The following is a 24,728-nucleotide window of genomic DNA, read 5'->3' as shown; positions in this document are numbered from 1 at the left end:
TTTTCACTCTAGTTTAATCCTACACATTCCTGAATAAGTACACAGGTTTTTCTCTCTCTTCCAAGAAAGTGTTTGTAAGAAAGGAAAATTTTTTCCCTCTGCCCTTTTAGATTTAACACCTGGGGTGTGTGAATTAAACTGACAACAGACAGATTAACAGGGGGAAAAGGTATATAAATTTAATTGATGTTTTTAATTTTGCATGCATGGGGCTACACAGAAAAGAAGTGAAAACCTAATGAAACAGACTCAGAAGCTTATATACCATTTTAACAAAGGGTGACTAGATATATAAAAAGGGGGGGGTGTGGACTTCTAGGGGCAGAAAGTTGTAGGAAGGCAAATATATGGGATAACAAATGGAACCCCTTTAAGACATATCACCTATATAAATAACCTATATAAGGGTTATTTGAATAAAGCTTGTTTGTGAGACTCATCTTGGTGTTGGCTTTCCATCTTCTTCAGATCCATAAATCTCCCAGGGAGGGTATTTATGGCAGTCCTTATTTCTCAGAAGTTTCTGCTTTTAGTCGGATAAAGAGAGCTCCAAGAAGTTTTCTTTCTGCATCTGTTGATTCTCAATTGCCCTCAGCTCAAAATAATCCATATGCCAAAGTGGCATATTTTGAGGTGGTATATTCTAATCCCTTTCATATTCATCACTTTTAATTCTTCTATCAAAATGTGATTGTGAAAAAAAAAAATGTGGTTGTGGTCCCAGGACACAAAGACTAATAAGCTACCAATCATAGCCTCAAGGAGCTCACAGTCTTAATGGGAAAACAAATATAAACAAATTACTTCAATATAATATCGTGAGTGTTGCAATTGAGTTGTTCAGAGGCTGCTATGGGAACCCAGGTAGGGAGAGAGACATAATCTGATATATGTGGGGTGGTGGTGATAAGAAATGGCTTCCCCAAGGAAATAATGCTTGAGCGACCAGTGTGAAAACAGTCATGGGAGAAAGAGCATTGTAGGCAAAGTCATAATATGTGCACCAAGGGAAGAGGGGGGTCCAGTACACGCAGGTTATTAACTTTGGCTAGAACTCAGACCTGTGGAGAATCAGCAGGAAATGAGACTAGATATACAGGCAAGAGCTATTGTATTAAAGGCTCCTGCTTAAGACTGAATTTTACCTTGTAAGTGAGTGGCTTCTAAAGTGGCTTGGCACTAGGGGGTGTGCAAAATGATCCATTTAGGCCAAAATATTAGAACTTGTTTTTTTAAATTTCTTCTACTTTGGGGTATGTAGTATAATGTATAAATTTGTGTAGTATTACATATATACACAGTTTATATCTAAGTAAATAGACATGGGTTGGGAGTATCTGCCCTCCTCCCCTCCCCATAGGGTTGTATGACCAAAGAAGTTTGGAGACTATTGCCATTAAAGGGTGTTTTGCACGGGAGTTAAACAATTAGATTTGTGTTTGAAACAATGCTCTCTAAGGTCAGGAGGGGGCAAGATTGGAAGCAATTAAGGAGAAGAAGAGATGGTTGCCAATGGTGTGGGTTTGAGTTGCTGTGGGCCTGAACTAAGGCTATGGCAGTGGGAGAGGACCGAGGCAAGATCTTTTTAAGACATACTGATTGCATTTGGATAAGAGACGGTGAGTTGGGACTAAGAAACTATTGCGGGGACTTCCCTGGAGGTCCAGTTGTTAAGACTTTGCCTTCCAGTGCAGGGGGTGCAGGTTTGATCCCTGGTCGAGCGAGGAGCTAAGATCCCACATGCCTTGCGGCCAAAAAAACAAAACATAAAACAGAAGCAATATTGTAACAAATTCAATAAAGACTAAAAAAATGATCCACATCAAAAAAATTAAAAAAAAAAAAAAGAAACGATTGGGGAGGAATAACTTTTCCTCTATCCTCTTATGTTCTTTAATTGCGAGTGTGCAGATTAAACTAAGGAAAGACAGATTAACAGGAGAAAAGGCATACAATTTTCACTTATATTTATGTGCATAAGAGTTCGCAGAAAAGAAGTGAAACACAAAGAAGCAGTTAGACTCGGGGCTTAGGTACCAACCTAACAAAGGAAAGGGGGCTTGGGTTTCAAGGAATGACAAATTGTGGGACGTCACCAGGAAATATATGGGGGAACTAACGGAAGATAAGGATTATTTCAGTAAGATCTGTTTATGCAAACCCATCTGGGTGTTGTCTCTACATTTCTGGTGATGAGTCATTTTCTTCTTCTTGCTGCTGGGGTTGAGGTTGGGGGTAGACACTTTCACAAAGGGAAATCCATGTCTTGCATTTAGGCAGATAAGGAGAGTCCTAGAGAACTCTTCCTGCATCTGTTGATTCTCAATTGCCTTCTGCTGAAAATAATCCTTATGATGAAGACATATTTTGGGGGTGGCCTGTCTGATCCTCTTTAGCACCATTAACTGAAAGAATAAAAATAGAAAAAGAAGTAGATGGGATTGGAGGCCAATATTAAGTTCAGTTTTGGACATTTTAGTTTTGAAGTATATGTGGTATATTTCATCACAGTTATCCCACTGCAAAGACTTAGAAATATAAGGAATTAAAGAACTGAGATCACGTAGATGACATAGGGTTAGCTTTCTCACCACTTACCCATTAGTTCTCCTAAAGAATACTGAAAATGGTTATTCTGCTGGACAAATAGAAGTGAAACCAGAATTAGAGGTGATACTTACAAACCTCTGTCATTATTGGTTATGATAGCTGAGCACACAATTCCTTTTTTCTCCTTTTTGTTTTTTCTCAGTTTTACTGAGGTATAATTGACAAAATTGCAAGAAAAGTAAAATGTGCAGCGTGGTGATTTGACTTTCCCCCTTTCTTTTAAATCTTCATTTTAGAGTTCACTGTCTTAGCAGGATAAGTAATGCGGGAGTAAAAACTCCCAGGTGCACTGGTTTCACACCAGTGGGAGGGCAAAGAAAGGGCCACTGAAGCACTATTTACTCAAATTGCAAAGCCATTTAGTTGATAGTGTTTATTGTTTCCAAAATGATTTAGTAATAGCTAACACAGAGCATAAACTATGAACACTGTGTTAAGTGCTTTTATTTAAATCACCTCAATTACTGTTCACAAAACTCTAGAAAAAAGTACTGTTATCACAATTTTCGAGAATAAAAAGATGTGAATTTCGAGTAGCTAGTAAATGTTGGGCCTAGAATTTGGACTCATGTAGTCTGGCTTCAGAGATGCATGTTTCTTGCTTCCCTTTGTGGCTTCCACACCAGTTCTCTTCCGTGCTTTCAAGAGCCTTGGCCCCTTTGGGCTTGCTTCTTCTGCCTGCCTCCTGCTACCGCAATTCTTCAGAACCACTTTCTTATGTCCTTGTCTGTCCCCATTAATTCACCGAAGTCAAGCTCTTTTGTTACTGTTTTCTTTACAACCTGTACTCCTGTCAATCCGTTAACCCCATCCACCGTCAGGCACATACCTCCTCTCCCTTAACCTCCCTCTGCACCCAGCTTAGATCCCAAGATCCCTCTTTATAATCATTCTTTTGCAAACACCCAAATTCCAGTAGTTGTCTCTTTCTCTTTCATTACTCTCACGGAAAAAAAAAAAAAAAGCCACAACCCTGATTAAATCTAATTGTCCATCTCTTCTGGAGAAATTGGCATATGTAGGCTGGATGGTTTTACTTTAAATTCACGACCACAAACCTCAACTGGCTCTGCAGGCAATCTCCATTGCTTTCACACTTTGTAGGGCCCTCCCAGGTACAAAAGCCTTTTAGACCTTCCCCCGAGTCCCAAAGGGCAGATTTAAACAGTTACTAATTAGGGGAGTAAGGGAATGCAGAAACAAAGGAAAGACAGTGAAGAAACGATAGTGCACTTTCTGACTTACTTCACTCAGTCAGAAAGAGAAAAACAAATACAATATGCTAACACGTATATATGGAATCTAAGGGGGGAAAAAAAAAACAAAAGGTCATGAAGAACCTAGTGGTAAGACGGGAATAAAGACACAGATCTACTAGAGAATGGACTTGAGGATATGGGGAGGGGGAAGGGTAAGCTGTGACAAAGTGAGAGCTTGGCATGGACACATATACACTACCAAACGTAAAATAGATAGCTAGTGGGAAGCAGCCGCATAGCACGGGGAGATCAGCTCAGTGCTTTGTGACCGCCTAGAGGGGTGGGATAGGGAGGGTGGGAGGGAGGGAGATGCAAGAGGGAAGAGATATGGGAACATATGTATATGTATAACTGATTCACTTTGTTATAAAGCAGAAACTAACAAAAAAATAAAATAAAATAAACAGAGAGGCAGTAAACGTTAAAAAAAAAAAAAAAAAGAAACGATAGCGCAGCCCCAGGGGCAGGGGCCTGGTTTCTCCTCAAGAAATATACACAACATCCTGATATAAATATCTGAGTTCTTCTACAGGAACTAAGGCCCCCACTCAGCTGGAGGATGGTAACTTCAGGCTGAGTGTAAACACTTGGATACCAGGATGGTTGGAACCAGAAGGCAGATTCCTGGAATACCACCCTGTTACCTCACCACCAACCAGTCAGAGGATTGTCACACACCCTGCAGCCCTCCCCCCAAATTTTGCCTATAAAAACTCTTCCCTGAGGGAATTCCCTCGTGGTCCAGTGGTTAGGACTCCGTGTTTCCACTGCTGGGGGCCCGGCTTCCATCGCTGGTCGGGGAACTAAAATCCCGCAAGCTGCTCAGTGCAGCCAAAAAAAGAAAACAAACAAACAAAAAAACTCTCTCTGCCAAAGACCATTGGGGAGTTTGAACTTTTTTAGCAGGAGCATCCTGTTCTCCTTGCTCAGCCCTTGCGATAAAACTTTCTCTGCTCCAAACTTGACGTTTCTGTTTGGTCTCACTGTGTGTCAGGCACATGAACTTGGCTCTGAAACACTATTTTCTCCTCTTTTTAAACCTCCCACAATGTCTCCCTCAACCTACTCTTAGCTGATGAGCTTGCCTCAAATTTCATTGAGAAAATGGGATGATCAAGGAAGAAGTCCTTCATGGACCACCCCCTAAATCTACAAGCCTATCTGTACACGTATCCATCGTCTTTGTCTTCTCTTAGTATCATGAAGAAATGCCTCTGCTTCTATCAAAGGCACTCTTTCCACTTGTACTTTATTTTTAAAAAATTTTCTGGCCTCACCACGTGACACCTTAGTTCCCCTGACCAGGGATCAAACCTGTGTCTCCTGCAGTGGAAGTGTGGAATCTTAACCACTGGACCACCAGGGAAGTCCCTCCACTTGTACTTTGGATACCATTCCTTTCCATCACAAAGATTTTGCTCCTTTGTTATCTTTTTTTTCTCTCTCTTGCATCCCCAATATTTCCCTCCCTATTGGATCATTCCCATTAGTATACATTCTCTATATCTTTCGTTAAGAAATACAAAAACAATATAAAAGATACAAAAACAAAATCCTCCCTGACTTCATATTCTCCCACAGTTATAGTTTTCTATCGCTCTTCACAATAAAATGTCTCAAATACCTGTCTTCACTTTTTCCATCTCCAGCTTAGTCTTGAACTATTCCAATCTGTCCCCCCTACTTCACTGAACTGCCTCCGACAAAGTCAATATTGAGCCCCATGGTGTCAATCCAGTGAGCTCTTTTCTGTCTTGATGTTACCTGTTCTCTCAGTAACACTTGAGACAGTTAACCACTTTTCCTTTCCTGGAGCATCTCTTTTTTTGGCTTTTACAACACTATACCCTCCAGCTTTCCCCTCTCCTCACCCAGTCACCTTTTTAGGGACCTAACCTCTACATTTGGAAGTTTTTCAGGGCTTTGTCCTGGACCTTCTTCTCTTATTACATTTTCTTTGATCTCGTTCTTTCTTATGACTTTATTTATTTACTGGCCACACCGCATGGCATGCGGGATCTTAGTTCCCTGACCAGGGATGAAACCTGTGCCCCCTGCAGTGGAGGCACAGAGTCCTAACCACTGGACCACCAGGGGATTCTCCCTTTCTTATGACTGTAAATATTAGCTATGTTGATGGTGCTCAAATTATCATCTTTGTGCCAGTACACTTCTCTGAGCTCCAACTGCCCATTTGATATCTGTATTTGGATAACTCAGATCATCTAATTCTTCAGGTTTTAGCCTGAACTTTGCATCATTAAAGAAGCCTTTCCTGACCACTGTAAGAGAAGCCACCTTATTCTCTCTCTCCAGTTCCTCACCATTATATTTCTATTATTTCTTTTTTTTTAATATTTATTGATTTATTATTTATTTATTTTGGCCATGCCAGGTCTTAGTTGAAGCACACGGGATCTTTAGTTGTGGCATACGGGCTTCTTAGTTGCGGCATGCGAATTCTTAGTTGTGGCCTGCATGCGTGATGTAGTTCCCTGACCAGGGATTGAACCCAGGCCCCCTGCACTGGGAGCACGGAGTCTTACCCACTGGACCACCAGGGAAGTCCTTTCCCTGTTATTTCCTTTGTAGCATTTATTCTATTTAATTTTTTTGTTTACTATCTACCTTGTGCATTGGATTATAACTTCATTTATTTGACTTTCACTATTTGCTATGCAGTATTTTAAGCACTTTATAAGTCTTATGATCTAATTTGCTTTTTTGACTAACCATGTTTATCAAAAACTAAAAAAAAAAAAGAGTAACCTCACATTGCTTCACTTTTATTTTGGTGAAATTAATAGAAGCCAGTGTTAGTAAACTGATTTTCAGCCTTACAGTTTCATGAGAAATTTCAATATGGTTTGCTGACTAGTATCATGTTCTATATACTTTATACTTACATTTGCTTAAATACACTTAGGTTTCTTTTCTTTTTTATAAATTTATTTATTTTATTTACTTTTGGCTGCGTTGGGTCCTCATTGCTGCGTGCGGGCTTTCTCCAGTGGTGGGGTGCGGGGGCTACTCTTCGTTGCGGTGCACGGGCTTCTCATCGCAGTGGCTTCTCTTGTTGCGGAGCACGGGCTCTAGGTGTGCGGCCTTCAGTAGTTGTGGCACGTGGGCTCAGTAGTTGTGGCTTGCAGGCTCTAGAGTGCAGGCTCAGTAGTTGTGGTGCATGGGCTTAGTTGCTCTGTGGCATGTGGGATTTTCCCGGACCAGGGCTCAAACCGGTGTCCCCTGCATTGGCAGGCAGATTCTTAACCACTGTGCCACCAGGGAAGCCCCTAGGCTTTTTACTGAATGGATATATTTCGACACATTCATTTTAGAGACTAAGTAGAGAGACAAATAAAGTTTGAAAAATTTCTGCCAGAAATATACCATGAAGAGGTGGGTGCCTAAAGGAACAGGTAGTTTACATGGATGGACCTAGAGATTATCATACTAAGTGAAGTAGGTCAGAAGAGAAATACAAATACCATATGATATCACTTATATGTGGAATCTAAAATATGACACAAGTGAACTTATCTATGAAACAGAAACAGGCTCACAGAGAACAGACTTGTGGTTGCCAAGGGGGAAAGGGAGTTGGGGAGGGATGGATTGGGAGTTTGGGATTAGCAGATGCAAACTATAATATATAGGATGAATAAACAAGGTCCTACTGTATAGCACAGGGAACTATATCCAATCTCCTGTAATAAACCGTAATGGAAAAGAAAAAGAAACAGGTGTAAAATGTGGGGGAAAAAGAAACAAACAGGTACCTTAAACTAGCTTAAATTAGTCAAACTAGACATTGGCATATAAAAGACAGAGCTGCATTTGTTCAAGGTACAGCACACCCCCAGCAGAGCACCATGCTGTCTCTCTCACATGCATGATGTCTGTTTTTTTTAAACTCAGGGTTTGTCCTGCCCTATAAATTATAATCTCTTTCCTTTGCCTTAACTTTCTTCTGTGAAGCAGCGTTATAACTAGGTTTTAAGTAGAAAAAAAGTATGTAAATAAATAAGTATATATATATATATGTACTTATACATAAGTATATATATATATACTTATGTATAAGTACATATATATGCATATGTATATATCAGTTTTTTCTTTCTTTCTTCTTTCTGCACCCGCGGCTTGTGGGAATCTTAGTTCTCAGCTAGGGATTGAACCTGGGCCCTCAGCAGTGAAAAGTGTGGAGTCCTAACCACCGGACCATCAGGGAATTCCCCTCTTTTTTCATGTAGTATAATCTGTCAAGTGAAGCAGGCAAAATGGAGAAGAATGGACATTTCTGAGAATCTTCTCAAATAATGAAATATCTAGATAAACACTTAAATGCTTAATATAATGTAGTTTCAGGAAATAGTGAAGTTTGAATTATTATCAGAATGCAAAAATGATGGCTTCTTCAGGGCAATGTATTCTTTCCAGTCAGAGATTCAATGATATCCCCACATCAGAAGGTTTTCAGTGGCTTGCTTGACATCTTCCTTTGGAAAGAAAATGATTGGCAGCATTTTCAGTCTATGTAAAAATGTGCATTAAGTGGGATATAGCAAAAAGAGCTTAAGTTTTGGAGTTAGTGTTCAGTATGATAGTAGGTAATATATTTACTAGTTTAGTGATCTTGAATAAATTACTTAATATTTCTGTGACTCAGTTTCTATATTTACCTACAGGATTATTGTGATTATTAAAATAACAAATGTAAAATAGCAAATGCTTGATAAAATGCTCTCCTTTTTTGATCCCTGTATTCACATGATTTCTTTTTAACACCTGATTTCTTTTTAACACCTAATGAAAGGCAAAGGATTGAGAAGAAGGATTTATTTATCACCTATCAGCATAGGTGAATCTTCTTAAGGTAATCAGACAAAATGAGAAAAAAAATTTTGATGAGAACTTGGTGGCTATTGCTAGTATGGTGTTTTAGGACACTTCTCTCATAGTTGTTCATCAATGGTACAAAATAGCAGTATTTGTCTTTCTTTCTCTTTCACTACCCTTTAAATGATGGGCCTATTGGTAGTTTTTTTTTTTCTAAGTACAGGAGGCATCAACACTCAGTTTGGAAGCACAACTTGCATGCTAAGAATAAATGGTAAGTGGAAGCAACCTAATTGGTTGCCACCAACAGATGAATGGAGAAAGATGTGGTATATACATACAATGGAATACTACTCAGCCATAAAAAAAGAACGAAATTTTGCCATTTGCAAAAACACAATGGACTTGGAGGGTTTTTTTTTTTAAAGGAATTCCTTTATTTTTTATTATCACTTTTTATTTATTTATTTTATTTATTTTATTTTTGGCTGTGTTGGGTCTTCGTTTCTTTGCGAGGGCTTTCTCTAGTTGCGGGAAGTGGGGGCCACTCTTCATCGCGGTGCGCGGGCCTCTCACTATCACGGCCTCTCTTGTTGAGGAGCACAGGCTCCAGATGCGCAGGCTCAGTAGTTGTGGCTCACGGGCCTAGTTGCTCCGCGGCATGTGGGATTTTCCCAGACCAGGGCTCAAACCCGTGTCCCCTGCATTGGCAGGCAGATTCTCAACCACTGCGCCACCAGGGAAGCCCGACTTGGAGGGTTTTATGCTTAGTGAAATAAGTCAGACAGAGAAGGACAAATACTGTAGGTTATCACTTGTATGTGGAATCTAAAAAAGAAAACAAACTAGTGAATTTAACAAAAGAGAAACAGACTCACAGAGAACAAACTAGTGGTTACCAGTAGGGCAAGGGGGGCCAGGGGGAGGGGCAAGGTAGGGGTAAGTGATTAAGAGGTATAAATTCGATGTACAATAAATAAGTTACAAGGATATATTGTACAGCACAGGGAATATGGCCAACATTTTGTAATAATTATTAATGGAATACAATCTTTAAAAATTGTGAATCACTATGTTGTACACCCGAATCTTATATAACACTGTAAATCAACTATACCTCAACAATTAAAAAAAAAAGAATAAACGGTAAGTAAAAAACAGTAAATAGAGGCAAAGGGCAAAAGCAACACAAGTGAACCTAGACCTGCGTCAAGGATTTGAGGTTGCTAGTAGCTTATCTTGTGGGCGGGGCGCCGCACATCAAGCAAGAATCAAGACCAGTTCTGCACTTTTGTTCCTTTGGCTCCTGACCAGTCAAAGCCGGCCTGTACTTAACACCCAGTCAGATTCTGTTGGCAAACCCTAGCACCGTTTTGATAAAAATCGGAGGCCAGATGCACGAGTTCATCAATTTAAAAAAAAATAAGTTGTTTAGATAAGCTGAGCCATTTTTTAAAGTTGACTTGGTCTCACATTTCAGAAGAAATAGCAAGACTGGCCAATTTTTTAACCTGGTGATTCCATTCAATAATTCCAGGAGGTCATTCCACTGTAATTTTAAAAAGTTGCTTGCTAGAACAGGGTACTTTCTAAGATCTGTATGAAAAAAGCCCTGATTCTTCTTCACCCTGGGGTACTTTTAGGTCGAACACCTAAAACTGCTTCTGGAAATTCCCCCACGGGACTTTCTTAAATCTAGACCCGTTCCTTACCACTTTGTACCTTCCTCACCAGCCATATTCTTTAGCCTCTTCACTTTTCAACTTCCTAAATCTTTAACCTCACCCCAGGAATTAGTCCAATCAAACTTTCCCTTCTTAGACCTCTTCCTTACGTTAGCTCCAGGAAACTCCCATGAGAATCACGTGGCTAAATTTGTCCCTAATGGCGATCCGTAACTCGCCTACTGTGCCACCACCCTTCCTCACCTCCTGTTAGCTCCGCCCCGCCCCATTCTCGCTTTCCTCCCCTTCCCCTCCCCCCCCCACCCTCAGTGCCTGCGCTTGCGCACCTCCAATTCAGGCGCTTTCCCTTTCCTGGCGACCAATCCACTTCCTGCCTCCGGTCCTCGGAACATTCCTCCCCTCCCTTAAGGTCCTGGCTAGAGGTGGTGGTTGTGGCTGCCCTGAGGACTGCCTGTCTGAAAAATTCGCTCCCGTCATTGAGCGGGCAATTTGAAGCAGTCGCTATGTGTGTGGCACCTATCTGAGAATTTACTCGCGATTCTCCACCCCGGAGCTAAGCTAAGCGCGTGGGGATCCCGGCGGAAGGAAGCCCCGGGCTGTTTTCGATCTGGCAATCGCACGGATAGCTGCTTCCTTTCCACCTCCCTCCGCCCCGCCCCCACTCGCAGCCCGGCCGCGCTGGTGAGTGGCGGGCGGGAGGGCCGGCGGGCGGAGGGAGGAGGGGGAGCTGAGGGAAGGCGGGCCCTCGGCTGCGAGCTAGGTGGGGGGAGGGGAGGGGAGAGCCAGAGCGCTGGAGTTGGTGCTGGGAAACCCGGGGCTAATGTTGACAACAGGCTCGAGGTGAGTCCCGGGGAACCTCCTTCCCCTCCGCGCCAACGACCGGGAGGAAGCGGGGCTGGGGGGTACCGGCCTGGACTCCTACTCCCGGGGGGACCCAAGAGGCGCCTCCGCACCCCAGCGCTCCGGGGGTGGCGAGCAGGAGCCGGACCGCGGGTCCGGCGTCGTCCTTCTCACACCCCTCTCCTGCGGAGGCTCCCATCAACGCGGGAGCTCCTGGCCTGGGGCAGGCAGGAGGGGCGGTCGAGGGGGTGCCTGCCCCACATGCCCGGGCCGGGCCTCGGGGCCGCAGGCGGGGAGCCCGCCGTGACGGGCTGCGGCGGTTTGGGGGTGTGGAGGAGAGCGAGGGGAGGTTGGGGAAAGCTCTCGGGGAGCCGGGAGGGAAGCGAGGGCGAGGAAGTGGGGAGGGTGCGTGTGTGGGAGGATGTGGAGCGGGGAGACCGGCCGGAGCGTGTCGGGCTCCGTCGGTGAGGGAGTGTGGGGTGCGAAGTTCGGGTTGGGGCAGGGATGGTGCGCGAAGGTGACCGTGGACCCCCGTGGGAAGGGGAGCTGTGGCGGGGAAGCGTGTCGGGCAGAGGCGTGTGGAGCAAGAGCAGGGGGTTGTGGGAGACGAGGGTGTAGGGGAAGGGGTTTGGGTGTTTTGGGGCAGGCATTAGTGGGTGTACTTTGTTGTTTAGTCCCGTGGGCTGGTGATTCCTCACTTTGCCTTCATGCCGGGCCTCCTGGTCTTCTCTTGTTGGCCCTGTTGAAGTAACCGGACGATCGCGGGTATTTGGTCTCCAGGTTGGCCAGGCAGAGCCAGCTTTCAGGCTTGAGGGGACACTCTGGACCGAACCGTCAGTTCTCTGGCTCCCTTGGGACTTGTACGCAGTGATGCCTCAGACCTGAGGAAAACTATCACTCACTTTGCTCCTTTAGCGGAGTTGATGCGTGTTGATGAGAACTGTACAACTCCTCGAGAAAATCGTTTTTGAACTCTGGTGAAATTTGTAAAAGCTTTGAAAGAGTCCTTTTATACTGAGGACGTTCTTTAAAGTCGAAGACTGGGAGGTAATGCCCCTGTGCGGTTTTGCCCTTAGAACATTTTGAATGAATAACCCAGAATGAAAAGAAAAAACAGCACTCTTTTACTCTGGAGCATTTTCAGAGCAGTCTCTTTGTGATTTCATACATCGTCCATATGGTAGTTTGCAAAGGAATATCTCTGAAAGGGAAACACCCCTTCCTCTGCACTCTCCCCGTACACGCCATTGCTAGTACCTGTTTTGCCAGTAAAGTAGTTTTTACTTTTTTCTGGAAGTTCAGAGTATATTTAGAAAACCAAACAAAATATACAGCCCAAGGGCCAAGACACTATTTTGGGAGCTAGGAAGGTGGTTTTAAAGCATGGCTTCCTTTTAAGGACTATGTGAATGTAATTATAGTCATTGTAAGAGCTAATCATATCTAATTAAAAGGTCACTAATTTTTACCTTATTTTGAGATAGAATCTATTTAAAAGTTTTAGTTTTTATTTGAAAAACTTGTGAAACATTTTAGGTAAAATAGATGTTTATTAAAGCATGAGTTTATTAAAATAATTTAAAGAAATTCGAGCGTTTCATTATATACAATTTAACACAGTTCAATTTTTGAAACTTGATGTGGTACAAATGCATACTGATCTGAATCATGTTGTTCGTATCTTTTATTTGTCTTTCTAAATCTTAGAGTCAGGGTGTATAGTGGAAAAGAGCCCTGGACACAGAGTTTGAACCCAGCCACTAAACTAGTTGTGTAATCTAGGGCAGGTCACTCAACGTAAAGATTGAGAATTGGAGTAGGTAAAATCTAGTACTCCTAACTCGAAAAATCTCTCATTTTAGGATGAACTTTTCAGTGTTCTCTGTGGAAGAGAATAAACATTTGTTGAATGCCTCCCTCATGCTGCTACTGATTTAGAAATTTAAGAAGTCTGTAATTCCAGAGAGGTAGCAACAGGTCCATTTTATTGATGAATAGACTCAGAGAAGTTACATTGCCCAGTTTCCATAGCTAGCAGTTTGCAGAGTTGGGATGCAAACTTAAAAGTCTGACTGACTTTAAAGCTCATATTACTTTCACATATTGCGTTGATCCCTTTACATGAACCTTTAGATTTCCATCGTATTTTTTGTTCACTGAAATTTAGTTCCAAGTGTACTTTGGGTATATGTTTGTAATACAAGGATGAAATGATTCAAAGGAGATACCACTCCCAAGACTTAAGGGTCTTACTGAGAATCTGTTTTGCCATGCTTTAGAGCAGAATTTTATTCATGAATGACTACTACAGTTTGATGTAGAAGGCACTTAAAAATCTATTGAATAATTAAGTACTGTGGAGAGTCACAAAAGTTTGGGAGACTCTTGTGCTAATAAATGATGATCCTTTATGAATTTGTCAGATTCCAAGTGAATTTCTTAATGTTTTAACAGAACTTAATATCTAATTTCATCTTCATAGATGAGACATTAATTATAAAATTTGATGCCATTCTTTTTTATATCCTGAGAACTACACTTCCTTGTATCAGCTGAAATGTTGCTTGTTGCTGCTTCACAACAGAAAATACAAATTCTGTATAAACATTATTATTATTTTTTGCATAGAATTACAAATATTCCTGAGTAAGATTATCTTGTTACCTAGGAATTACCTGTCCCCATATGTTTTAGCATAGAATATGCCAGAAGTTAAAACATCATGTGAAAACTGCATAGCCATTATCAGGGACTCTTTCTACTTTGAGATGTGTAATTCTGATTTGTTGTAGTCAGTATCTGTTGTCAAGTTTTCCAGCTGACAGTTTCATATTCTAAAGGTTCTTCATAACTTTAGGAGTATGAGTTCAGATTCCAGTCTGTCACTAGCTGTGGAGGCCTTGGTCAAGTTACTTGGTCAGGTCTCCATTTACTCATTTATAAAATAGGGAAAGTAATACCCACCTCATAAAGATTTTAGTATCAAATGAGATGATGTATGTAAGATGTTTACTCTGGTACCAGTGAGTAGTAGCCTTTAGTATTCTCTCTTTTGAAAGTTTGCTTGTTTTGGGGCAAAGGTGGTTATTTAATTGAAGCTGCACGAGAAATTGATAACTACACTTCCCAGATAATATAAATATTAACAGTATCTTACCACGTAAATACGTAGTTATGCTCTTATATATTTTAATGATTGTTTAAACAGGATTAACAGCCTTTTTTTGTTCAAGTTCCACCAGTGGTGTTAACTAAAGCCTTTGGGTGTCATTGTCCAAAAAAAATGCATAGAACATGGAAGTGGAGGAGAGTAAGAGTAAAAACAGAAAAAGGGAAAGGAAGAGGTGGCTGAGAGAAGGTACAGACTATGACATGTGCCTCCAAAAATTACTGAAAGTGCTTCTGGTGGCTTAGTTTGTCTTTCTGTGGTAATATTTTATTAGAGGGCTGAAATAAATGTTTTGTGTTTATAAAATATTATTGCAAATGTTTTCTTTGCTAACCTAGTTTTTATTGATGTAATTTAAAACCTATATTTGAAAATACTTAAAGAGTACTGTGTTTGTCTTTAGCTTGTAAAAAAACAACAACTAGGTAGTTAAGTAATTCTATACTTCTTAAATGGAAAGTATTTTGATTTTCTTGGGTACAACTTTCAGATGATTTAGGAATTAAAACATGAAGTACTGTCCATAAAAGAAATTATATGAGGACATTAAGTTCTAAGTAGAGATGTATTTTTAGAAAAGAAAATCATGAATTTTGCTGGGGAATACATTTTTTGTTGCAGAGTTTATTTCCGGTTAACTGTATGGAGCCTGTACTATAGACCAGTGCTATCCAAAAGAATTTTCTGTGATGATGAAAATGTTCTATATCTGCACTGTCCGTACCCACTAGCCACATGTGGAGTTGAGCACTTGAAATATTGATAGTGACTGGAGAACTGAATTTCAAATTCTGTTTAATTTTAATTAATTTACAATGTGAGTAGCCACATGTGGCTAGTGCAGTGGTTTTCAACTGGTGGTGATTTTCCCCCCAGGGGACGTTTGGTGATGTCCAGAGTAATTTCTGGTTTTTAAAACTGGGGAGATACTACTGGCATCTGCTGGATAGAAGGCAGGGATGCTGCGTTTAAACTTTGTGCAGTGCACAGGATAGCGTCCCCCTCCTCCCATCCAGAGAATTGTCTTGCCCAAGGTGTCCTGAGGCTGAGAAACCCTGGGCTGGTGGCCCTTGTATTGGCCGATATAGAAGAGAATATACAGTTTTTTATAATCATTATTATGTTTATTTATAAACTAATTTTGACTAATACTAATAAAGAGATGAAAGGTCTAGTCCAGTTTGGGATAGTTAACAGTTTTTGTATTTGAAAGTTTGATAAGGTTAGAGCAATGAGGTGAAATTTATGAGTCTTCATAGGAGGCAAGAGCTCGTTTATGCTCCCACTTAGATACCTGTATTGAATATTGTATGAAGTAGTGTCACCAGCATTTCTTAATGGTTGTGAAGTGTGGGGGGTAAAACTGATTCAGAATGTTCTCAGATACATACCGAAGTATTTATGATTAAATATGTTGTTTTGAAGTTGACAGTGGTTGAATCTAGGGAATGGTTACATGGAGTTCCTTATGTTGTGCTCTCCACTTCTGTTTGTGTTTGATTATTTCCTTAATAAAAAGTAGAAAGAAAAAAAATACTTAGACATAGGCATGACTAATAATGATAGAATATGGAATTTTATCACTGAAATAGTATTCGTTTTGCATGCATTTTATTTAATCTCTCACAATTGCCAAGTTGCATTAATATGTTCTGCTTAACAAAATAGTGTCACGTCACTAAAAAACATCACTGCGTCTACAGTGCTGACATTCTTTTACTCTTACAGATTGTCCTGGGTAACATAATGCCAGCTGAGCGTAAAAAGCCAGCAAGTATGGAAGAAAAAGAATCTTTACTAAACAGCAAGGAAAAAGACTGCAGTGAAAGGCGGCCAGTGAGCAGCAGGGAGAAACCAAAAGAGGAGATCAAGCTTACCGCCAAGAAGGAGGTTATTAAGGTCCCTGAAGATAAGAAGAAGAAACTGGAAGAAGATAAGAGAAAAAAAGAAGACAAGGAACGCAAGAAAAAAGAAGAAGAAAAGGTGAAGGCAGAGGAGGAATTAAAGAAAAAAGAGGAAGAAGAAAAAAAGAAGCATGAAGAAGAGAGAAAGAAGCAAGAAGAGCAGGTGAAACGTCAACAGGAAGAAGAGGCTGCCCAGTTGAAGTAAGAACGTTTATTCTAACTATTGATATGCAGGAATGGGAAGATTGGAATGTTTTGGAAAAACAGTGATTATTTGAAATAAAACGTCCAGGGTGCGGTTTCTTGAGAGTTGGGAGTATCTTAATTTACTTGTTCTGTTAGTTTTACTGAGCGGCATGCTTACAGTGCTTTCATTCTTTAAGTTAAATAATAGTCATCTTTAACGAGTATTTTTTGAGGTGTGGGGCAATCTGGGCTGTTTTTGTTTTTTAAAAAAGCTTTTTTTCATGGTACCTTATGCCATCTTTCTAAGTTGAAAATCTTTAGTTTGTTTTTTTCTTTTTGGCCGCGTCATGGGGCTTGCAGGATCTTAGTTCGCTGACCAGGGATGGATCCAGCCCGGCCCCTGGCAGTGAAAGTGCCAAGCCCTAACCACTGGGATGCCAGGGAATTCCCGAAAATCTTTAGTTCTAAATGGCTGCTATTTGTTGAGTTCTTATTATATGCCAGGCACTACGATTGTATCAGTACATGTCTTCAAGGCAGTCTAATGAAGTAAGCTTTGTGATCCTCGTTTTACAGATTAATAAAATGAAGTTTCAAGAGGTTAAATGACTTGCCTAAGGTCACAGTAAGCAGTAGAGCAGCTGGGATTTGAACCTATGCTGGGCTGACTTTAAAACCTTTGTCCTTAAGTACAATTCCATAATGCCTCCCATTCTTCCCTTTATCTAAATCTATTCTTAACCATGTAAATCTGTGCAAGTGATACAATGAACTGGTGAAAAATGAGGTAGACCTCATGGGAAGACTACCAGGATGTAGCAGAAATGACAGTTGTTGAATAGTGCAGGAGCTCTTCCCTTCATATATATAATTTAAAAAGCTGTTTGCAAACATGAATTTTCATGAATCTCTAGAACAGCTCAGCTACCTACTTTCTTACCAAAGTTCTTTTGTACCTCTATTTTTAATGAGGAACTGGAACCTTGGGTCTGAAAAGCAGTAGTAGTGACCTGTTTTGGAATATTCAGAACCATGATTCTTGAGAGTTTCTTGCTTATTTTCTATTTTAGTTTTAAAAAAAACAATTCACAAGAATATTTAATTTCACTGTAAGTTTTGTTCTCTCACCCCTCCTATACAAAGAGCTTAAAAAAACAACAGCAACCAAAACCCCAACTTCTTACTGGGAAAAATTCAAGAGTGCAAAAAGTAGAATGAAATGATCTACCACCCCTCCCCATCTACCCAGCATCAACAATTTGCATTTTTTTCCTTTGGAGTATTTTAAAGCATCACATTATTTCACCTGTAAATGTATAAATATAAATAAATAAATACCTTAAGTGTGTGTGTGTGTGTGTGTGTGTGTGTGTGTGTGTATTCATTATATATCAAAGTGTTTCTAATAAAGATGATAATGGAGTTCTTGAGTGCATATACGTAATGAGTTATGCTTTCTTAACGTGTACTCTCACTGCTCATCTTGTGTTTCTCTGTGGCTGGAGGCTTCCAAGAGATACTCACATGTCCCTGTTCCCAGTGGTAGATGCAACTCTCTGTTAACATATTGTGGCTGTTAGTGGAAAAATCATAGAATTATAGGGTAGCTCAGGGATGGTTATCTCAGAAAGATGAAAATCTATTTTATTAGAAATTCATATTTTAAAGTTACATATTTTGGTATCTCAGAAACCTCAAAGTCAGATTGTCTCCACTCTCCCACTCCTGCCCAAGTTATTTTACTACTTCTACAGTTTAAACATGTCCCATCTTTTTAGTGGAAACATAGGTAGATTTGTTTTTAATTATTCTTTTCAGGATACACTGAGTCTGTTAACCTTTTATTAAAGTGCTTTTATCCTATAGTTCTTCTGGTTCCTATACAAGCTTTCTTAATTACACTTGAATTTTAAGACCTAAACCTAGCAAGTACTTTTATTAATAAAGGTTTGTTTAATGCTGACGTATGGAGAAATGGTACTTAACATCTCAAAACATTTCAATGCATTCTTTTATAATGTTTGTTCTTTAATTAAAATATTCTTTGTGGACATTTTTTGTTTTTCTGTTTTCCCAATGCTTTTATTTGTTTTAGGTTTTATATCTTTCCCAAACGTATTACTTTATGTTTTTTCATATTAAGCATCATGTGTTTTATTCATTTATTTATTTTTTTCAGCTTTATTGAGTTACAGTTGACAAAAGTGTTTTATCCATTTAGCTTGCCAGTTGGCAGAATGATTTTTAATCTAGTTATTCAGAATCCTCCAATCTGCCACTTTTGGTGTTATCAGTAGAATGGGTTCTCATTATCTTAAGTTATTAATCAGATGTCTTTAAAGTGGTGAAAGGGCCTCTTGCATCTTTTGTTCCTCTTGGATTCTGTTGCTTTTCTGATCACCTTTTCATTGGCTTTCACTCTTATAGGATTCATCAGTGATGCTTCAAAATATACAGGGTATTGTACTTACGTGTTTGTTTGTTTTTTATATAGAGAGAAAGAGGAATCCCTTCAGCTTCATCAGGAGGCTTGGGAACGACATCAGTTAAGGAAGGAACTTCGTAGCAAAAACCAAAATGCTCCAGACAACCGACCAGAGGAAAATTTCTTTAGCCGACTAGACTCAAGTTTGAAGAAAAATACCGCTTTTGTCAAGAAACTAAAAACTATTACGGAACAACAGAGAGACTCCTTGTCCCATGATTTTAATGGCCTAAATTTAAGCAAGTACATTGCAGAGGCTGTAGCTTCTGTTGTGGAAGCAAAGCTAAAAATATCTGATGTGAATTGTGCTGTGCACTTATGCTCTCTCTTTCACCAGCGTTACGCCGACTTTGCCCCATCACTTCTTCAGGTTTGGAAAAAACATTTTGAAGCAAGGAAAGAAGAGAAAACACCTAACATTACCAAGTTAAGAACTGATTTGCGTTTCATTGCAGAATTGACAATAGTTGGGATTTTCACTGACAAGGAAGGTCTTTCCGTAATCTATGAACAGCTAAAGAATATTATTAATGCTGATCGGGAATCCCATACCCATGTTTCTGTGGTGATTAGTTTTTGTCGACATTGTGGAGATGATATTGCTGGACTTGTACCAAGGAAAGTAAAGAGTGCTGCAGAGAAGTTTAATTTGAGTTTTCCTCCTAGTGAGATAATTAGTCCAGAGAAACAGCAACCTTTCCAGAATCTTTTAAAAGAATACTTTACGTCTTTGACCAAACACCTGAAAAGGGACCACAGGGAGCTACAGAATACTGAGAGACAAAACAGGTGATTTTCAAATGTTTCTCAGAAATGAGAATTTATTTTGGAGCTCATACTTAAAAAATTTTAAAGTCTTCATGCCACTGAAAGAACTTTTGGAAAAGGGCTCATTGCAGGTGATTTCTTAACATTCCAGGAAAATTTCACAGTGTAACAATCTAAGTACTCATGTTTAAATGTGAGTCTTCGATAGATTTTGTTTCTGATTTTAAAAGAAATCCGGCAAGTATGTGGTGATTTTTACTTTGTGGATCTGTTTTCTTCCTGTCATTTAAAAAACTCCTTAATGTTGAGGGATAAGTTTTCTTTTTCTGTCACTTTAACTTATCTGCTATTATTCTGTGTGTTTTGCTGTTCCGTCTCTATAACAGGTTTGCTTTCATTGTTTTGTATTTTAGTTTATTGATGTCACTGTTGATACTCGCTTTTTAAGAGAACAAGTCATTCATTATCAGTGATATTTTAGATTAGAAATTTGGAAAATAATGTACCAAAGTAGCTGTGAAAAAATTCTTCAAGTGCAACTCTGCATTTATGGGAGTCTTTCTCCTGGGGACATCCATTCAAAATTCTAAGGGAAAGGATTGTGTGTCCCTGATTTAGGCCACCTTTGACAGTTACAAGATACTGTAGACTACTGTGTAGCGTCTGCACCTAGAAGGCATCAACAAGCTAAAAGTTGATGCAGTTGGTGGGTATTAGGTCAACTTTATGGAGGGTTGGATTTGGAGGAGGGCTGAAGGGGTACAGAAAGGAGGCAACAGCAGTAGCCTTTGGTTGGATACTCTGCAGCTATTTAAAATGTATGTAGGGGTCAGAACACTTATTCCTATAAGCCTGTAGTTGGGGAGGACTGACTGGTTTAAGTAGTTACCACTAGAAGGTGATTGACTCAACCAGAAAAGACTGCCATAGTATATGCCAGTAGTTCAGTTAGGTCAGGGGTAAGATAGGTGCAGAGACTATATGGATAAATCCTTGGTGGCTGAAGATCACTAAGAGGTGAGAATTTAAGATGGCAGTGGTGCTCCTTAATGTTTCTTAAAAAAAAAGCATCCTCTTTTTTTGCTTTTGAATAGCAAGGACTGTTTTTTTTAAAAAATTAATTTATTTATTTATTTATGGCTGTGTTGGGTCTTCGTTGCTGCGCACGGGCTTTCTCTAATTGCGGCAAGCGGGGGCTACTCTTTGTTGCGGTGCGTGGGCTTCTCATTGTGGAGGCTTCTCTTGTTGCGGAGCATAGGCTCCAGGCACACGGGCCTCAGTAGTTGCAGCACGCAGGCTCAGTATTTGTGGCTCACGGGCTCAGTAGTTGTGGCTCGCAGGCTCTAGAGCACAGGCTCTGTAGTTGCGGCGCACGGGCTTAGTTGCTCCACGACATGTGGGATCTTCCCGGACCAGGACTTGAACCCGTGTCCGCTGCATTGGCAGGCAGATTCTCAACCAGTGTGCCAGCAGGGGAGCCCTAGCAAGGACTGTTTTAAACTTTGAAGAGGCTACTTCAGAATATACTTGTATAGCCAGTAATGGGTTAAAAAGGAAAGTAGGGTCCTCTATTAATAATTCTCACATATTTAACGTTTCTTTTTTAAATTTTATTTATTTTATTTTTGGCTGCGTTGGGTATTTGTTGCTGCTCGCGGGCTTTTTCTAGCTGCGGCAAGTGGGGGCTACTCTTCGTTGCAGTACGCGGGCTTCTCATTGTGGTGGCTTCTCTTGTTGTGGAGCACAGGCTCTAGGCGTGTGGGCTTCAGTAGTTGTGGCACATGGGCTCAGTAGTTGTGGCATGCGGGCTCTAGAGTGCAGGTTCAGTAGTTGTGGAGCATGGGCTTAGTTGCGCCGTGGCATATGGGATCTTCTTGGACCCGGGATCGAACCTTTGTCCCCTGCATTGGCAGGTGGATTTTAACCACTGCGCCACCAGGGGAGCCCCAAGGTTTTGTGTTTTTTCTTTCTTTTTTTCCCCAAGTTTTCTACTTTTTCCATTTCCTGTGTGTCCTACCTAATACATCACAGCTGATTTTGAAAGTATGTTTTGATTACTTTTTATTGGCTACTTTAAGGGTTTTGTGTGTGTGTTTTTGATTGGCCTCACAGAAGCTTATAGGGTAGAGAGTCTGTAATCATTTAATCCGGTCATCCTTCCAATGCAAAATGGAATCCATTTTATAGATTATCTGACAAATTATCCTTCTGAAAACTTCTCGAGCTTAGTGCTCTGAGCCATTCCACTGTTGGACACACCTATTTGCTAGGAATTCAAGCTGATGTTTAACGCCCCATATAATGGTTCCCTTTGATTTACTTCTTTTTTCTGATACAGACGGAATAAAGCTACTCAAAGTGGGGGTCCATGAACTATTTACCTGTTCACAATGAATTAAGCTGAGAAACTTTAGACTAAGCATTTAGACGTTTTGATAGCAATTCTCCATTGCCATGATATTGTCACTGTATTTTATAGCTGTGCTGTGATTGGAAAGAAAATTATTCCTTTATGGCAGATAGTTTGAGAAACACTGGCATGTGACATGTCTCTTCTTTTACACCAGGATGTCTCAAATATTTGCAGACTGCCAAGATGTTTCCCTTTCATCTTCTCCAGGCTAAATACCTCTGGTTCCCTCAGTATGCTACATGATTTCCAGACACTTCACTGTTCTTAGGACGTCTGTTTTGGATGCCTTCTTATCTGCTTATGACCTACAATTCCATTAGTTTTTATAGCTGCCTTGTCAGTCTTGACTCTTTGTTACACCTAAAGACTAATTTCTCAGAGGAACTGCTGCCCAGCCAGTTCTTCACCTTGAACTAGTGAAATAATTTTTTTATACCTAATACAGACTTACCTCTTTGAAACTTTATTTAGATACTTCTGGCATATTATGTTAGCCTAATGATAATCGATGTGTGTGTGTGTGTGTGTGTTTGCTGCACTGCGCGGCTTGTGGGATCTTAGTTCCCCGACAAGGAATCGAACCCAGGCCACTTCAGTGAAAGCACTGAGTTCTAACCACTGGATCGCCAGGGAAGTCCCAATGATGTGTATATTATTAATTGTACTTATGCATTGGTCACATTTAGATTAGATAAGCAGACCTTTTTTTTTTTTGTTATTAAAGTCACGCAAGAAAATTTTGAACAGGATCTCGTGTTGAGAGCACAGCTTTGTGGCCTTTTCCTAGAAACTTACTCATTTTAATACAGAACTATTAACTATGGTTGGTTATTAGAGGAGGTTATTTACTAAGTGTAAATTGACCTTAGCATGGTAGCAGTTATTTTATCACAGAGACTGTCCAATTAGATGTAATAATTTGGGGGAATGTGAGAATCTTAATCACAAAGTAGAAAATAATTGGCATATAGCTTAATAAGTCACTCATGCCTTAGGATAGCTTCAACTTGAGCAGCCTCTGTAGTGAGGATTTAAATGCCTGACTGAGCAAAGAAGACATGAGGAATTGGTTAGTGCAGAGTCCCTACTTGGCCTAATGTTAGTCTCCTTCTAAGAGGGTACATTACAGTTAAAATGACCAGTTTCCAAAAGTTTCTCCCTCCCAATCATTATCCAGTAGGTGTTGTGAAGTTTTTCTGTATCATAGGAATAAATCATAGGCAATCCTTTTTCCCAGTAAGGTTTCTCTTACGCATGATAATGCTAGAAATCTAAGTGCCAAGCTAGTGAGTATTTAATGCTCATACATAGTTGAAATACTTTAAGCCTTTATTCAATATCTCAATAATGATGGTTTTAAAAAAGTGACTGTATTTTCAGTCTATGGATTATAAATGCTCTTGGTCATTTTAATTAACTTGGGAGATGGCACCGTGCTTAGGGGTTGTGAAGTGTTAGTCTGTACTCATTAAAGTCTTTACTTAAAAATTTATTTAACCAATTTAAAAAAATAAAGTAATAAAATCTCTGGTGTTTTCTGAAAAACACTGTAATGAATGAATGAAGAAGGTGACTGAATAAGACCTATCGAATCTCAGCTGTTATCTTGGCTGATAGATTTTAGATAGCTACTTCTGTTTCTAGCCCCCTGAGGGATTTACAGTTGTCAGCCAGCAATACAATTGACCCTAGCGTTGGGTGAATTCTAATAAATTTGAATTTATAAGCTTTTCATACTTTAAGTACAAAATCTTATTTTTAAAATGCATTTGGTTAAGTGTTTGATCTGGGGAATGAAAATTAATATTTACACATTTAAAAGATCATTTAGTAATATTTGCCAATTTAGAATTAATAGCTTTACTTCTTGCTTTGTTTTTTATGTTCAGTGCTCTTTATACTTGAAATGCTTTGTACTTTGAGATATTATTCTCATTAAGGTAACATAACCTAGTATTTTTTTGGCATTTAATAAAAATTGGGTGAATAAATGATTTAATTTTATTAGATGTAACTTAATGTTAATTATGTAACAGTTCATTTCTAGCAGTATAGTGAAATCATGAATTCAGATATTAAGTCAGAATTCTTGCTTGAATAATTCTGAGGTGTCTTAATTTCTTTTTTTTTCTTCTTAGTTGGTGGGAGTGGGGGTATGTTTCTCTTTTCAGTACTGGTGAATTATGACCTTCATGATTGCATGCTCAGTCCAACAGCAGTAAATGATTTAAAGTTTAGTAAGGAAGAAAAATGGAGGTAGAATGTAGGCTTTTCCCTTGTTAATAAAACCAGGGAGGTTTCTTTTTTTTTTTTGAATTTTTGAATTTTATTTTATTTTTTTATACAGCAGGTTCTTATTAGTTATCCATTTTATACATATTAATGTATATATGTCAATCCCAATCTCCCAATTCATCACCGCCCTCCCCTCCCCCGCCAGAGGTTTCTTTTATTATTGTAAATTCATGAGGCATTACTTTAATAGTGTTGAAACCTGAAAACACATCAACCTGAAATTAAATAGTGTTGCTTTTACCTTTCACATTCTTTCCAGATAAGTTGTACCTTGC

General features: G+C 39.7%; 1 protein-coding gene and 1 long non-coding RNA gene across 12 annotated transcripts in view; one reads left to right on the top strand and one right to left on the bottom strand.

The window, feature by feature from the left end:
- Positions 1-1,049: 1,049 nt before the first annotated feature.
- On the bottom strand, positions 1,050-10,536 carry LOC309625707. The gene is made up of 2 exons (XR_014242677.1): positions 10,421-10,536; positions 1,050-9,536 (listed from the first exon to the last, which is right to left on the bottom strand). It is a non-coding gene; the product is annotated as an uncharacterized lncRNA (long non-coding RNA).
- Positions 10,537-11,112: 576 nt separating this feature from the next.
- The window catches only part of UPF2 (UPF2 regulator of nonsense mediated mRNA decay), a gene marked incomplete at its 3' end in the record, with an annotated part of 208,980 nt that continues 195,364 nt past the window's right edge, over positions 11,113-24,728 (top strand). For all 11 annotated transcript variants that reach the window (XR_014242607.1, XR_014242608.1, XR_014242609.1 and 8 more), the window contains exons 1-3: positions 11,113-11,233; positions 16,131-16,507; positions 18,987-19,766. Coding sequence is in view for 4 of the 11 variants with exons in the window: in XM_082385282.1 (XP_082241408.1) it covers positions 16,149-16,507; positions 18,987-19,766 (1,139 nt within the window). The remainder of the gene's footprint in view (positions 11,234-16,130; positions 16,508-18,986; positions 19,767-24,728) is intronic.

Source organism: Balaenoptera borealis (genome assembly GCF_965194805.1).
Source record: "Balaenoptera borealis genome assembly, chromosome: 3".
NCBI classification, from domain to species: domain Eukaryota; kingdom Metazoa; phylum Chordata; class Mammalia; order Artiodactyla; family Balaenopteridae; genus Balaenoptera; species Balaenoptera borealis.
The sequence above is the reverse complement of the archived record's forward strand: the minus strand, read 5'-3'. Positions and strand labels throughout refer to the sequence as shown.